General features: G+C 42.7%; 1 protein-coding gene across 2 annotated transcripts in view; it reads right to left on the reverse strand.

Moving 5' to 3' along the window:
* Positions 1-11,002: 11,002 nt before the first annotated feature.
* The window catches only part of CRAT (carnitine O-acetyltransferase), a 75,916-nt gene continuing 74,164 nt past the window's right edge, over positions 11,003-12,754 (reverse strand). For both annotated transcript variants that reach the window (XM_082263072.1, XM_082263073.1), the window contains exons 13-14: positions 11,458-11,595; positions 11,003-11,371 (exon numbers count right to left, since the gene is read on the reverse strand). In XM_082263072.1, coding sequence (XP_082119198.1) covers positions 11,156-11,371; positions 11,458-11,595 — 354 coding nt within the window. In that variant the 3' untranslated portion in view covers positions 11,003-11,155. The remainder of the gene's footprint in view (positions 11,372-11,457; positions 11,596-12,754) is intronic.

A 12,754-nucleotide genomic window follows, 5' to 3' on the forward strand; every position in this document is an offset into this window, starting at 1 on the left:
TCTGTCTCAAATCCTTCTCTCTCTTCATGTAATCCCAGACAAACTCCACGAAGTTGAGATCAGGGCTCTGTGGGGGCCAAACTATCACTTTAAGTAAGGACTCCTTTTTTTTTTTCTCTCCTCACTGAAGATATTTCCTAATGACATTGGCTTCATGGTTGAGGTCTTTGTCCTGCTGCAGAATAAAGTTGGGGCCAATCACATGCCTCCCTGATGGTATGGCATGATGGATAAATAAGTATCTGCCTGCATTTCTCAGCATTGAGGCACCATTGATCCTGACCAAATCTCCAACTCCATTTGCAGAAATGCAGGTCCAAACATGCAAGGAACCCTCACAATGCTTCACTGTTCCCTGCTGACACTCCTCATTGTACCATTTTCCAGCCCTTTGGCAAAAAAACTGCCTCCTGATACAGCCAAATATTTTACATTTTGACTCAGTCCAGAGCACCTGCTGCCATTTTTCTGCAAATCAGTTCCTGTTTTCATGCAGGCGGTGCCACCTGTCAAACGCTGCAGCCGTTGTTAACAAATGCTGCATCTGGGGTGTGTGTACAATCCTGTCAGGATGCAGTGTTAGCATTCCGGTGGGTGGCCGGGGGCAGTAAAACAGCAGCTCAGCTGTCTGTTTTAAGAGGCCTTACAAAGTCTTACCCTTCTAGCCCATAAGATTGCACTTTGGTCACAAGGTTGCCTAATTATAAAACTGTGTTCAGTGCTATGACCCAATTGCTGACTTTGACCAGGAACTATGCATATCGGTTTGCCTGACCGAGCTTGGTGAAATACCTGGCACTTCTGTAGGTGGCGGAGCTCCCCTTTCTCCCACAATGCATTGCTGGGTCCCTGAGCTTCCAATTCCTAGGCCCAAGGCTGGTTGCAGGAAGAAAGCCCGTATGTCTGGGTTAGGGATGCACCAAAATGAAAATTCTGGGCCAAAACAGAAACCAAAAATTCAGGATGCCTTTAGCCCAAAACGAAACCAAAAATGTTCTTCCTATGTGCAGCGGCCATACAGTAGAAGATGGAGGTGGGTGGAGCCAGAGAGCCAGTAATAGGCGCAGAGGAGGATGAGGAAGATCCTCCTCCGCTCTGCATGCTGGGTCCTCTTCTGGGCCTCGCTTTCCTCTTGAGACCTTGACGTCACTGGTTGCTGTACGCCAGGTGGTTGGCAATTCTAGCAACCAGTCTACCACAGGGCGGGCGAGGAGGTACAAACGGCAGATCTCTGGAGCCAGCCGCGGCCAGTCACGCACCATATAAATTAAAGTGAAAGCTGCTGCTGCGGTGGCCATTAATAAGTTTCGGCATATATGACCTGTTTTTGGCCGAAATGGGATAGGCCCATTTTCGGCCGAAATTTTGGTGCACCACTAATCGGTGTAAGCTCCAACCAGGTATAGTTAAACAGAGCTTTACCTTGTTCCAGTGGGACAGAAAGGGAAACCTAAGGGTCAGGGTGGTCACCAGCCCATGACAAACTACTACCACATCTAATCCCCAGTGACAAATGCTACTGCTGTAAAACATGGTTACTGCTATAAATTTGTATAACACAAATTGTGCTTGTGCGCAAAACACTCCACAACATCTGGGAATCAATGCTTATTCCATACAGGTTTATTAGAAATATGGTTAGCAAATACTGGGAAAAAATCCATTAGTCACAGTTACAGAAGTAAACATCACTGACAAATTAGGAAACTCACAATTAGACTGATAAGACACTTATAGGTGTTTAAAAATCATAATTGGGTGCATTCAAGTCTAGATGGATTAATCGTTACACTGCAGTTATTGATAACTTGATTTTTTTTTTTTTTATATATAGAACATGGTAATGAATAAAAGAACACATTTAAATTAAACACAATAGGGCACATATGTGTGTCCATAACAATGCATCACTTGGGGGGAACAGCCTGTAGAGATGGTCTTTCTTTTTTAGTGCTTTTCCTAAAAAAGACCTGGTCACTAGAACATTCATTGCAACAAAAATCTTCCCATAAGATTATATGTGCATTTAATGCATGTTCTTACATGTAAAAGCCTCCCTTGTATACACATCTTAAAGCCAGGAGATTGCCGCTGGGATCACCATCTTGGATTTGATGTTAGCAACCTCAGCAGACTCAAGTGAAACGCTATAGTATTCCACTTTGCACCTCCCCTGGCTGCTATATAACCTTTTATGTAGGGAGATGAGGGGCAGTGGAGCTGGGCCAGCACAGAGAGTAATTAAACACTACTAGAAGGGCTATGGCATGCAAGGAAGGCAGGGCGCTGTGCTAAACAATTGATACTCCTGGAGTATTCTAAATTTCTAGCAAGTTCAAAGGCACATTGCAAGTGGATAAAAATCATTTATGGAAAGAAAAACACTAAGTAAATATTTTAAATACATTTTTTTTTTCTTTGCTTTTACCTGCAATTTTTTCTTAAGTTGGTGGGAGGGTCTTTTAAAAGTGAACCCAATCTGAACTAAACTTTTTTTTTTTTTTTTAATCAACAACAGTGCTAAAGTGGAACTTAGGTTCCTTTCACACGGGCTTTCCACGCAGGGGACTCCGTTTTGCTCAGCGGGGATCGATCCCTGCTGAGCAGGCGAAAGACAGGTCCGTCTTTGCTTACTTTGCACAGACAGACCTGTCAGATCCCCCTGTTCTTCTATGGGAGATTGGATGAAAATGGACCGCCTGTCCATTTTCATCCAATCCGATCCTCCAGACGGATGGAAAATAGGATTTCCATCCGTCTGCATTTCACAGACAGGATCGGATCGGGTGTCAGCGGACATGTCCCCCCTCACATCCGCTACTCCATTCGATCAGGTTTGCCTGAAAAAAAAGACTGACAGGCGGACCTGATTGGAAAGGCCATGTAAAAGAGGCCTAAATGCGCTAAAAAGTCCCTTCTCACTCTGCCCTAATGAGCATAATTGAACAGTGAGTTGGCAAAAAAATAACTGAAGGGCAGCTAGTGTGTTGTTATAAAGGGAAACTATATTAGAGCTGGGTTAAATTTGTTAAAGTTTTGTTTTCAATTAATATATTTTGTTATCTTTTTTTTTTGTTTTACACACTATATACAATCTTGGTTTTAAAATAATAATTACCAAATCCCTACAGTTAGCTAAAGAAAGCTTTGCAGCTTCCTTCACCTATCTGAAACCACCTACTGGGCTCTCTGATAAGAGAGGTCACTTCTGTGACTGATGACTTATTCAAATTCTGTAAACAAAGGGCTTCTTTCAGCACAGCTAAGAGTTAGAAATAGCTAATTGTTTGAAAAAGAAACAATGGCTCCACCTGCTGGCCAGATAGAAGATGGCATGCTATTATTTTGTAATATATACATGACTAAAAACAGATATCTTTAAAATGTTATTTTTGTAGTCTTGACCATAATAAACAGGAAAATATGTAAATAAAAAAGAAAAAAAATGTATAAAACACTATACATTCCATTTGTGGTTCACATATCATTCTTTAGGTTAAAGAGGTGCTCTACTTTAAGAGCGAGGCATTAGCACCCCTTCCTGCTGATCACACAGTCTGTCCCACTCAGTCAGTCAATATTACCCAAACAACTTTGAGGTTACCAAAGCTTACCAATGGTCCCTGGACATTCTTTGGGTACCACAGCAGGTCTTAAAAAGGTACAGAGCAAATTGTTAACAGTTAGGTCACTATTGGAAGCATCTCAGAGTGCCCACATCCCTAAACTGACACAAGAAAGATAAAGAAAAACGTCTAGTGCAGGGGTCTCCAAACTGCGGCCCGAGGGCCAGATGTGGCCCTTTGCTAGCCTTTATCTGGCCCTCAGGGCACTATTCCTCCCACTGACACCAACAAGGGGGCATTATATCCTCCACTGATACCAATGATGGGATACTATTCCTCCTACTAATAGGGGCACTACTCCTCCTACTGACCATCAGCCCTGAGGCCATATTTATTCTCACTGATGCTGGGCCTGGGACATTTTCTGCCCCCACTGGCCAAAATCCAGCCCTCCTAAAGTCTGAAGGACAATAAACTGGACCTTTGTTTGAAAAGTTTGGAGACCCCTGCTCTAGTGGGACTTTAATGGGCACTACACTGAGAACTGTGGTCGTATTAAAATATAAATTTATTGGTACATACAGAATGTAGAGAAAGCATAAACTTGCACAAAAACATAGTGACTATAATGAAGAAAGACCATCTTAGGACAGAGTTGTCCCCACTGGACTGCAGAGACCCATCTTGGGGACAACTCTGTCCTAACATGGTCTTTCTTCATTATAGTCTCTATGTTTTTAATTTGTAAATTGTGCAAGTTTATGCTTTCTCTATATTCTGTATGTACCAATAAATTTAAATTTTAATACAACAGTTCTCAGTGTAGTGCCTGTTAAAGTCCCACTAGAAGGTTTTTTGATCGTTCTTGTTAAAAAGGTACTGGTTCACCAAGGCTGACAATAATAGCGGAGAGACCCTCTTTACAGTTAAGGCTGGTGCTGCACCTAAACTGATTGGAAAGGGGGAAGGGGGACAAATGTAGGAGATACATGGGGTCTACACTGACAGATAGAGCCTTCAATAAAGTGTTGCCTTGCTTCACTGGAGCTTAGAAGCGAGAAACTTGTTGCCGTGGGCATCAGAGATAGTTTTGCTTTCAGAAACTTTCTTACCAGAGGTCCAGTATTAGAGCTGCTTGAGCATTTCTGAATTAAATTCCAAAATTATGGCACATTTTTACACGCCAGGTGTTGAAGAGCACATGATGGCTGCATATTGCTTATCTTACTTTTTTGCGACGTGAACTACAATTAATAAAACACACGTTGATCTTTTCTAATGTGACAAGTACATTATAAAATCTGCGTATGTTTCAGTAAGAGTGCAGAAAGTACAGTTTTTGGCCTGCATGTTATAAATGGCCCCAGTACATAAAGGTTACATTTCAATATGCACATACTGTATTACTTATTCTTCACTTTATATACACATAAAAAGTGACACAACATTCTGTTAACATAAATGACAAAACCAAGACATCTTCTTTCATCACAGGCCTTATAAATACACACTGGAAAAAGGAAGTGTCTGTATGCTAGGGCAATGTCTGAACCTCGAATAGAACCTCCTTGCTAAAGGAAAGACACTTTTCCTCCATCTGGTTTGCTAAGAACCAACTTTTCATATTAAAATGAACATTCTTCTACCCTCTAGTTATCCTTATTGCTGCATTTAAAGCAGTAAAACCTTAACTACCTGATAGGGCGGGCACTTGTAGAGTCAGAAGGCGGTTCTGGAGTCCAAGCTTGGAGCATGATCATTGCACCAAACATCTTACTTATCCTTCACTATTCCCTTTTTCTCTTCCCTTTCTTTTTTTCGACTACACCCACAGACTGGTTATCTGAAGTCTGGGAATTCCTATATTTAAGAGGGGGTAGGTGTAAAGGCCTAATCTCAGGCCTCCTCCGGTTTTGAATGTTACCATTGGTAGATCGTGATGGATAACCATTCTTTCTATCAGATATTTGTGTTTGTTTGGTATGCATTACCTGAAATTTACCAATAAAAACTAAAGCAGTAAGGCCCCTTTCACACAGGCTTTCCGATCCAGTCCACCTGTCAGTTTTTCAGGGGGACCTGATCGGATGCTCCATGCACCCCTATAGAGCAGCGGATGTCAGCGGAGACATCTCAGCTAACACCTGCTGCTATCCGATGCAATCCTGTCTGTGAAATCCAGACGAATGGAAACCCTATTTTCCATCCGTCTGGAGGATCGGATGAAAACGGACAGGCGATCTGTTTTCATCCGATCTCCCATAGAGGAGAGCGGGGCTTTGACAGCTCCATCTCTGCAAAGTAAGCGGAGACGCAGCTGTCATCCGCCTGCTCAGCGGGGATCGGCGGATCGATCCCCAGCGAGGCAAAACGGAGTTCGTCGGGCGCACCACTTGTGTGAAAGGGGCCAACCACATACTGAACATTTTATTAAATCCCCCAGGGGACCAAATGTTGGTAGTGTTCACTCCTGTTATAATCCATGCTGTGATTGCTGAGATATTGTAGCCAACAGCACGCTTGCCTCCCTCCCTCTACCACTGTTTGACCATGCTGCTCAGAAGGAGACAAATACATAATTAGTTGTGGGTGACAGTGCATGTCTCGGACATTGCAATCAAACAGAAACAGCTTGCCAAGGAATAGCCTCCTTTAACACCTGCAGCCCTGCCATGTTCCAACCTAGTTTCTTCCTTGTACATCCAAAGACCAGAATGCCAGCTGTTCTTGGTAGAGACTAGAATACCTCTGCAGCCCTGCCATGTTCCAACCTAGTTTCTTCCTTGTACACCCAAACACCAGAATGCCAGCTGTTCCTGGTAGAGACTAGAATACATCTGCAGCCCTGCCATGTTCCAACCTAGTTTCTTCCTTGTACACCCAAACACCAGAATGCCAGCTGTTCCTGGTAGAGACTAGAATACATCTGCAGCCCTGCCATATTCCAACCTAGTTTCTTCCTTGTACACCCAAAGACCAGAATGCCAGCTGTTCTTGGTAGAGACTAGAATACATCTGCAGCCCTGCCATGTTCCAACCTAGTTTCTTCCTTGTACACCCAAAGACCAGAATGCCAGCTGTTCTTGGTAGAGACTAGAATACATCTGCAGCCCTGCCATGTTCCAACCTAGTTTCTTCCTTGTACACCCAAAGACCAGAATGCCAGCTGTTCTTGGTAGAGACTAGAATACTGTCAGCTTGTGTTATTGTGAATGGTGCTGCAAGCTGTGGATTACAGCTTCATTCACTTTAACACAAGCCACCATAAATTGGGCTTCAGCCTGGGGTGGAGCTGACAGTCAGCAAATACAGACATACACAAAGATGTGTTAAATTGTGCAACACAGCCACAGATCTGAACAGGATCAAATGCTACATGCATCTGGTCCCCTGGAGGATTCCATGATTTTCACGTTTTGGTGATACTTCTTCCTTAAAGCTGAACTCCAGGCAAACATTTACATACATAGAATTGTTTTACCTGCCACAAGATTAGATCTGTGCTCAGACTCAACAGTAATTTGATTTTCCTCTACAATTAAGCAAGTAAAGCATAGTCACAATCTGCTCCAGCCTATGATTGGAAAACAGAGGCCTGCTTGGTCTAGATTGGTGTTGTGTGGTGGATTACATGAGACTGAGCTAAATGATTCTAAGATAGCAACAGTGCCCCACATCAGCACTGTTCCTATTTTAGATATTGTTTATCTGATTCATGATTTACAAGTCATATTTTAATGTACTGTTTGTACATGGAGGCAGTCATATTTATTCAATACAAATAAAGGATCCGCCCCCTCGTATTAGCGCTGCACAAGGTTTGTGTCTTTCTGCTACTCTTAATAGAAGTCTTACGAAGTCTAATGGATTAAAAAATATATATATATATTACCGGTATATAGTTGAGACTTTATCTCAGCAGTTGTTGAGAAGACAGGCTACAAAACTGTGGTAATATAGAGATTGAAGGACAGTCAACAAATCTATATATTCAATACAATGATTGAAATATGATATACGTATGAAGCATGTAAAAATGAGAAGCATATGTTAAACACGGTAAACATTACAATAGTAATTAAAAATTTGTGCTTACTGATAATACATTTCCCTTCTACATACGCTTCCAAAGCAAAACAAGACCTTACAGTCTTACAGAAAATACCACCATCATAGTGAATTATTCTCAAACAATCTTTCGGAATCTGAGTGCGACTTGTGATTTTCTATACATGATCACATTGGATTTAAAAACTGAATGTGAAGAGATAAAATTTGTTCCATTTAAAAGGCACATTCCAACAAGTGGCAGTGATCACATAATCCATTCCACTTCTGCTGGTTTTACATGCTTAGATCTGCTGTCCAATGCACACATCTAATGCCTATTAAAAGCAACCTATCATCTGCCTAAAAGAAAACAAAAGAAATCATTTTTTGGCAACTTGCTGTCTTCATCCCTTAGTGCTGGTTCACATATATGCGATGCGGGAACCCTGTGAATCCCCTGAAATCGCATCGAAATTACAGGCAGTTCACACTGCCACATGCAAATCGCTGCGGGTGTCAATACAATAGGTAACGACACCCCCAGATCAGTTCGCATATCGCAGTGAGAACTGTCAGTTTGGACATGAATCGAATGGCATTGGTGTGAACCACCATGCAATCCAATTCTGCTGTGGACCCAAAAAAAGGGTCCTGTGCGTGTTGCGTCCGAATCCGATGCGAATTCAGCCATACAATCTGTATGGCTGAATTTGCATGGCACAGACATCGCTTGTGATTTTCATAGCATTGCGCTGCAATCATATGCGATGTCTGTCATCGCTGTAGTGTGAACAGGGACTTACAGTTGGTGACACAACTAAAGAACTGTAGTGCAGTTTTGCCCTCAGCAACTAATAAAAATACTTTATTACTACTATTATTACTACATATTTTTATCATGCCCTACAGAAATGATAGCGTTAACCTGCCTGGTTGCGAAAAAAAAAGTTTGCTGCAAATTTATATAGACAGTAGTTGCTTTAACAGGTTACGTAATGCTGGCCCTGTTGATTTTTCATGTGGTTGACCACATTTGTTTCAATTTTTTTTTTCCATGAGGTGTCTGAATCAATTATTTGACTCAACACAAACCTTACATTTGCCTGCTTCAGTCTTACCACTCAGTTCCAGAAGCTTAACGGAAAAATAAACCAAAATCAAAAGTAAAAAAAGAATCAAATGGTGAGCTCCATATACAGCATGATCAGCTTGAAAAACAACTGAATTTTCTAAGCATCTGTTCTCTTTTTATCTTTAAACCAACGAAATTAGTCTTTGAAAACATAATACAAAATTATTAATAGTTGCTAGATTTGTTCAGGGTATTGAAACGGTTTACAGACATTGTCACAAAGCGTATCTCCACTTTTGCTGAGAAGAAAACATTCCCCTCTGGGTGATCTCTGTACATTACAAGGATTTTAACCAACTTTGTTGCAGATTCCTACCTTTTGTTATTCTCAAGAAATCATTGTTTGTTCCTCTGTGCTGAGTGGGTCTAATAGGAGTGGCTTCATAATTATCTATCAGCTGTGGCAGCTGCAGGGCTCTAATTCGGAAATCTGCTGGGCCTGCATCCCTTTAGTCGTGTTCCTATTGGGAGTATCTCACCAAAAATGAAATTTTTGTTGCAGGGGATGCCAGAAATCTGACTTGTATCTTAGGCAGACTTCGGGGAAAATTGGTGAGCCAATCACACAAGCAGGAAATGATGTGTCTGGGGGTGTGGTTAGTATACATTCTGTGTACAGAACACCTCCAGGTAGCCATATTGTATTGCATTTTCAAAAAATTACAACAGCTGTAGATTGAAAAGGAAAGGACATTTTTAATAACATTAAATTACAATATGATTTTTGTTGCAATTGTATACGCTATATTATTTTTTCTTTATTTGCTATTTTTTCCCCCACAAAACTGGAGTTACTCTTTAACTATTCAGGGCAAAGTGACCGCGTCTGTGCAAAAGGGACCCCCAATATAATGATACCTTAATAGTGCTTCCTCGCCACTCTTTCTGCCATTGCAGCCAGCACAAGTGGTGGCTGGCGACGGACGCTAATGATGTTGCGTTTGTCATGGGACAGTGTTGAGGCCTAGTGATTAGTTGCTAGAACCAAGAACTGTCATATGGGAGGAGATCGCATTCACAGGATACTGGCAGGGCGAGTTTTAGGAGGCGGGGGGACCCTTTCCACAGCCATTGTTACTTGGGCCAAGTAACGAGGTCTCTTTAAACATTTGACTCCATACACATATGGCTAGAGTTTAATATGTGAACAGGCTACAGATTTAGCTTCATATGGCCTTTAGAACAAAGTGTAGTAGCCAGTTAGATCTTCGTTTCATTAAATCAGATACATCCTGATTGGCTATTGTAGGTTTCTTTAGTTTACCAACTGTTTTGCCCTATTAAACAGCCAGCAAGCTGGTAAATCGTTACGTTCTGTTCACACACTATATATTTTAGTGCAAGTAAACATGGGCGCCTGCATGGGGGGCAAGGGGGGGGGGGGAGGTGCCCCCCCCGTAATCTCAACCTCCCCTTTAAAGTGGTTGTTAATCCACTTTATACTATCCTGTCTGGTCTGTTTAATAATCCTGTGTGCCCATGCCCCTGTGTCTGTGTTTTAAAAAGATAAGCCGGTCTTATACCAGTTTTCATAGGAGGAGAGGAGAGAGGTTGCGGGTCACGTGAGCGGCGATCAGCGCTCTGAAAACTGGTAAAGAACAGCTTATTTTTCCCTTTTAAAAATAAATACTCGCAAGTCGCGGCTTTCGCACTGACTGACATCAGCAGCTGCGTGGATCACTGTCCTCAGCCCCAGGCCCCGGTGCTATCATTCCAGGAGAGGGGAGCCCGGGGCAAGGAAATTGAGAAGATTTGTGGCCCCATGCACAGAGGCACGGCACGTGACGTCACAGCATGTACTGACGTCACGTGCATGCATGCGCCGCCTGCACGGACCCCAAAACAGAGAGGGTCAGCCTTGCTTTCGCATCAGGTTTCTCAAACCTTTGAATGCCTGCGCTTTATGTGATAAGGACTAAGCCCCTCCCCTTCATGACATTGTTGAAAAGGGGCGGAGCATGGCTGACCTTAAAATGATGCCCCCCCCGCTCCCCCCGGAAAAAGTTCTGCAGACGCCCATGCAAGTAAACTATCTTTGTACCATGAAATTTAGGTAAACAATAAACTGAATCAGACCTTAGTTTAGCTTCCTTTGGATGTGTTGGCATTTTCTATTAATGAATATTAAAGTCTAAAATTATTATTTTTTTTTTTTTACAAAATAGATCTGTGTGATTGTTTTCATATTCAGAATTAAATGCGGTTAGTGAATCTTGAATTGATCTTGCCGATACTTCCATGGTTGTGAGTGCTATCCAGAGTAGGAGAGACATAGCATTGGCTGTAGTCCACCTATCCACCTAGCTTCAGAAGCCAGTAAGGAGAGCCCAAGCTTGCACGTATATAGTTAATGCACCATAAAATCCATTCAGAGTCTCTTGCTCAGGGTAAGGCTTGCCTCAGCTGGTTACAGCTTGGATTTAGGAGAATGCTGGATCAGCTGCTGAATATCCAACAGAGCCTTCTCCAAGTAGTGAGCCATCCTGGCTGCATTGGTCTCTGCACAGCTGTTAAAGGCAGACACTGAAAAGTTGATATGATCTTCCATGGGGTTGTAGCAAACGCCATATCCATCCGGGACCACCGGGCCAAAGCACATGACACAGTCTGTCTTAGCGGGCACCTATGTGCAAGATCAAAAATTATTTATATGACTTGTTAAGGAAATACATAAAAAATACTATAGATGCTTCGGATTTTTATTCATACCTGGCTGGTAGAGAGATTAAAATGCATTGCAATGGCGTATGATGTGTCCATGAAGATTTCGGGAATGCTAACCAAATCTTCAATAGCTTGAAGTTTCAGTCCCAGTAAATGGCGGTCTATGGCTTTACCAGTGATGGCCTGAAGGGGGAAGAAAAGCAAAGCGCTCAAACCTAGTTTAACCACTTCAATACCGGGCACTTTCACCCCCTTCCTGCCCAGGCCAATTTTCAGCTTTCAGCACTGTTGCAATTTAAATGACAATTGCGCCGTCATGCAACACTGTACCTAAGCCAAATTTATGTCATTTTTTACCACAAATAGAGCTTTCTTTTGGTGGTATTTGATCACTGCAAGGTTTTTTCTTTTTTGCTAAACAAATAAAAAAAGACCGAAAAGTTTGAAAAAAAAAAAGTTTTTTCATATAGGTTATAAAATTTTGAAAATAAATCAGAGATTTTAAATCCCGGACTGCTACGCTGGCTGCATGGGGACTGACAGTTCATCACCTAGAGAGGTAAGTTCAACAGGGACTTGAGGGATGGGAAGAATGTACAGTAGAGTGTTAGTTTACCTTTTGTCATTTTTTTCTAAAAAGATGAACTAATCCTTTAACCACTTGCCGCCTGCCATATAGCAAAATGACGGCGGCAAAGTGGTTGCACTATTCTGACTGGCCCTCATATGATGTCCAGCAGGATAGACCGCGCGCAGAGCAGCGATCGGTTGTGCAGTGTGTCACTCTGACACACCGCATCTCCGATCCCGGTAAAGAGCCTAATGATGTAGGCTCTTTACCATGTGAGCAGCTGTGTCCAGTCACAGCTGGTCACATACTAAATAGGAAGTGCCGTTGATCGGCTTTTCTCAGCTCACGCCTGACAGGCGCGAGTAGAGGAGACCCGATCAGCCGCTCTCCTGACGGGGGGTCTGTGTTGGTAATCAGAGCATTGATTACCAGTGCAGACCACTAGAGCCACCAGGGATTTCCCACCCATGACCACCAGGGATGCCAATCAGGGCTCAGGGAGCCTGCCAGTGCCCTCCTCAGTGTTGCCCATCATTGCCATCTATCAATGCCACCCACCAGTGCCCATTATCAGTGCTGCCCACCTATAACCATCAGTGCCCACAAATGCTGCATATCAGTGCTACATATCAGTGCCCATCAGTGCTGCATATCCGTGCCGCCTATCAGTGCCCATCAGTGCTGCATATTAGTGCCTCCTCATCAGTGCCACCCCATCAGTGCCTCCTCATCAGTGCCTGTCAGTGCTGCCTCATCCGTACAGGAAAAAAC

Source organism: Pelophylax lessonae, assembly GCF_965119305.1.
Source record: "Pelophylax lessonae genome assembly, chromosome: 7".
Lineage (NCBI taxonomy): Eukaryota > Metazoa > Chordata > Amphibia > Anura > Ranidae > Pelophylax > Pelophylax lessonae.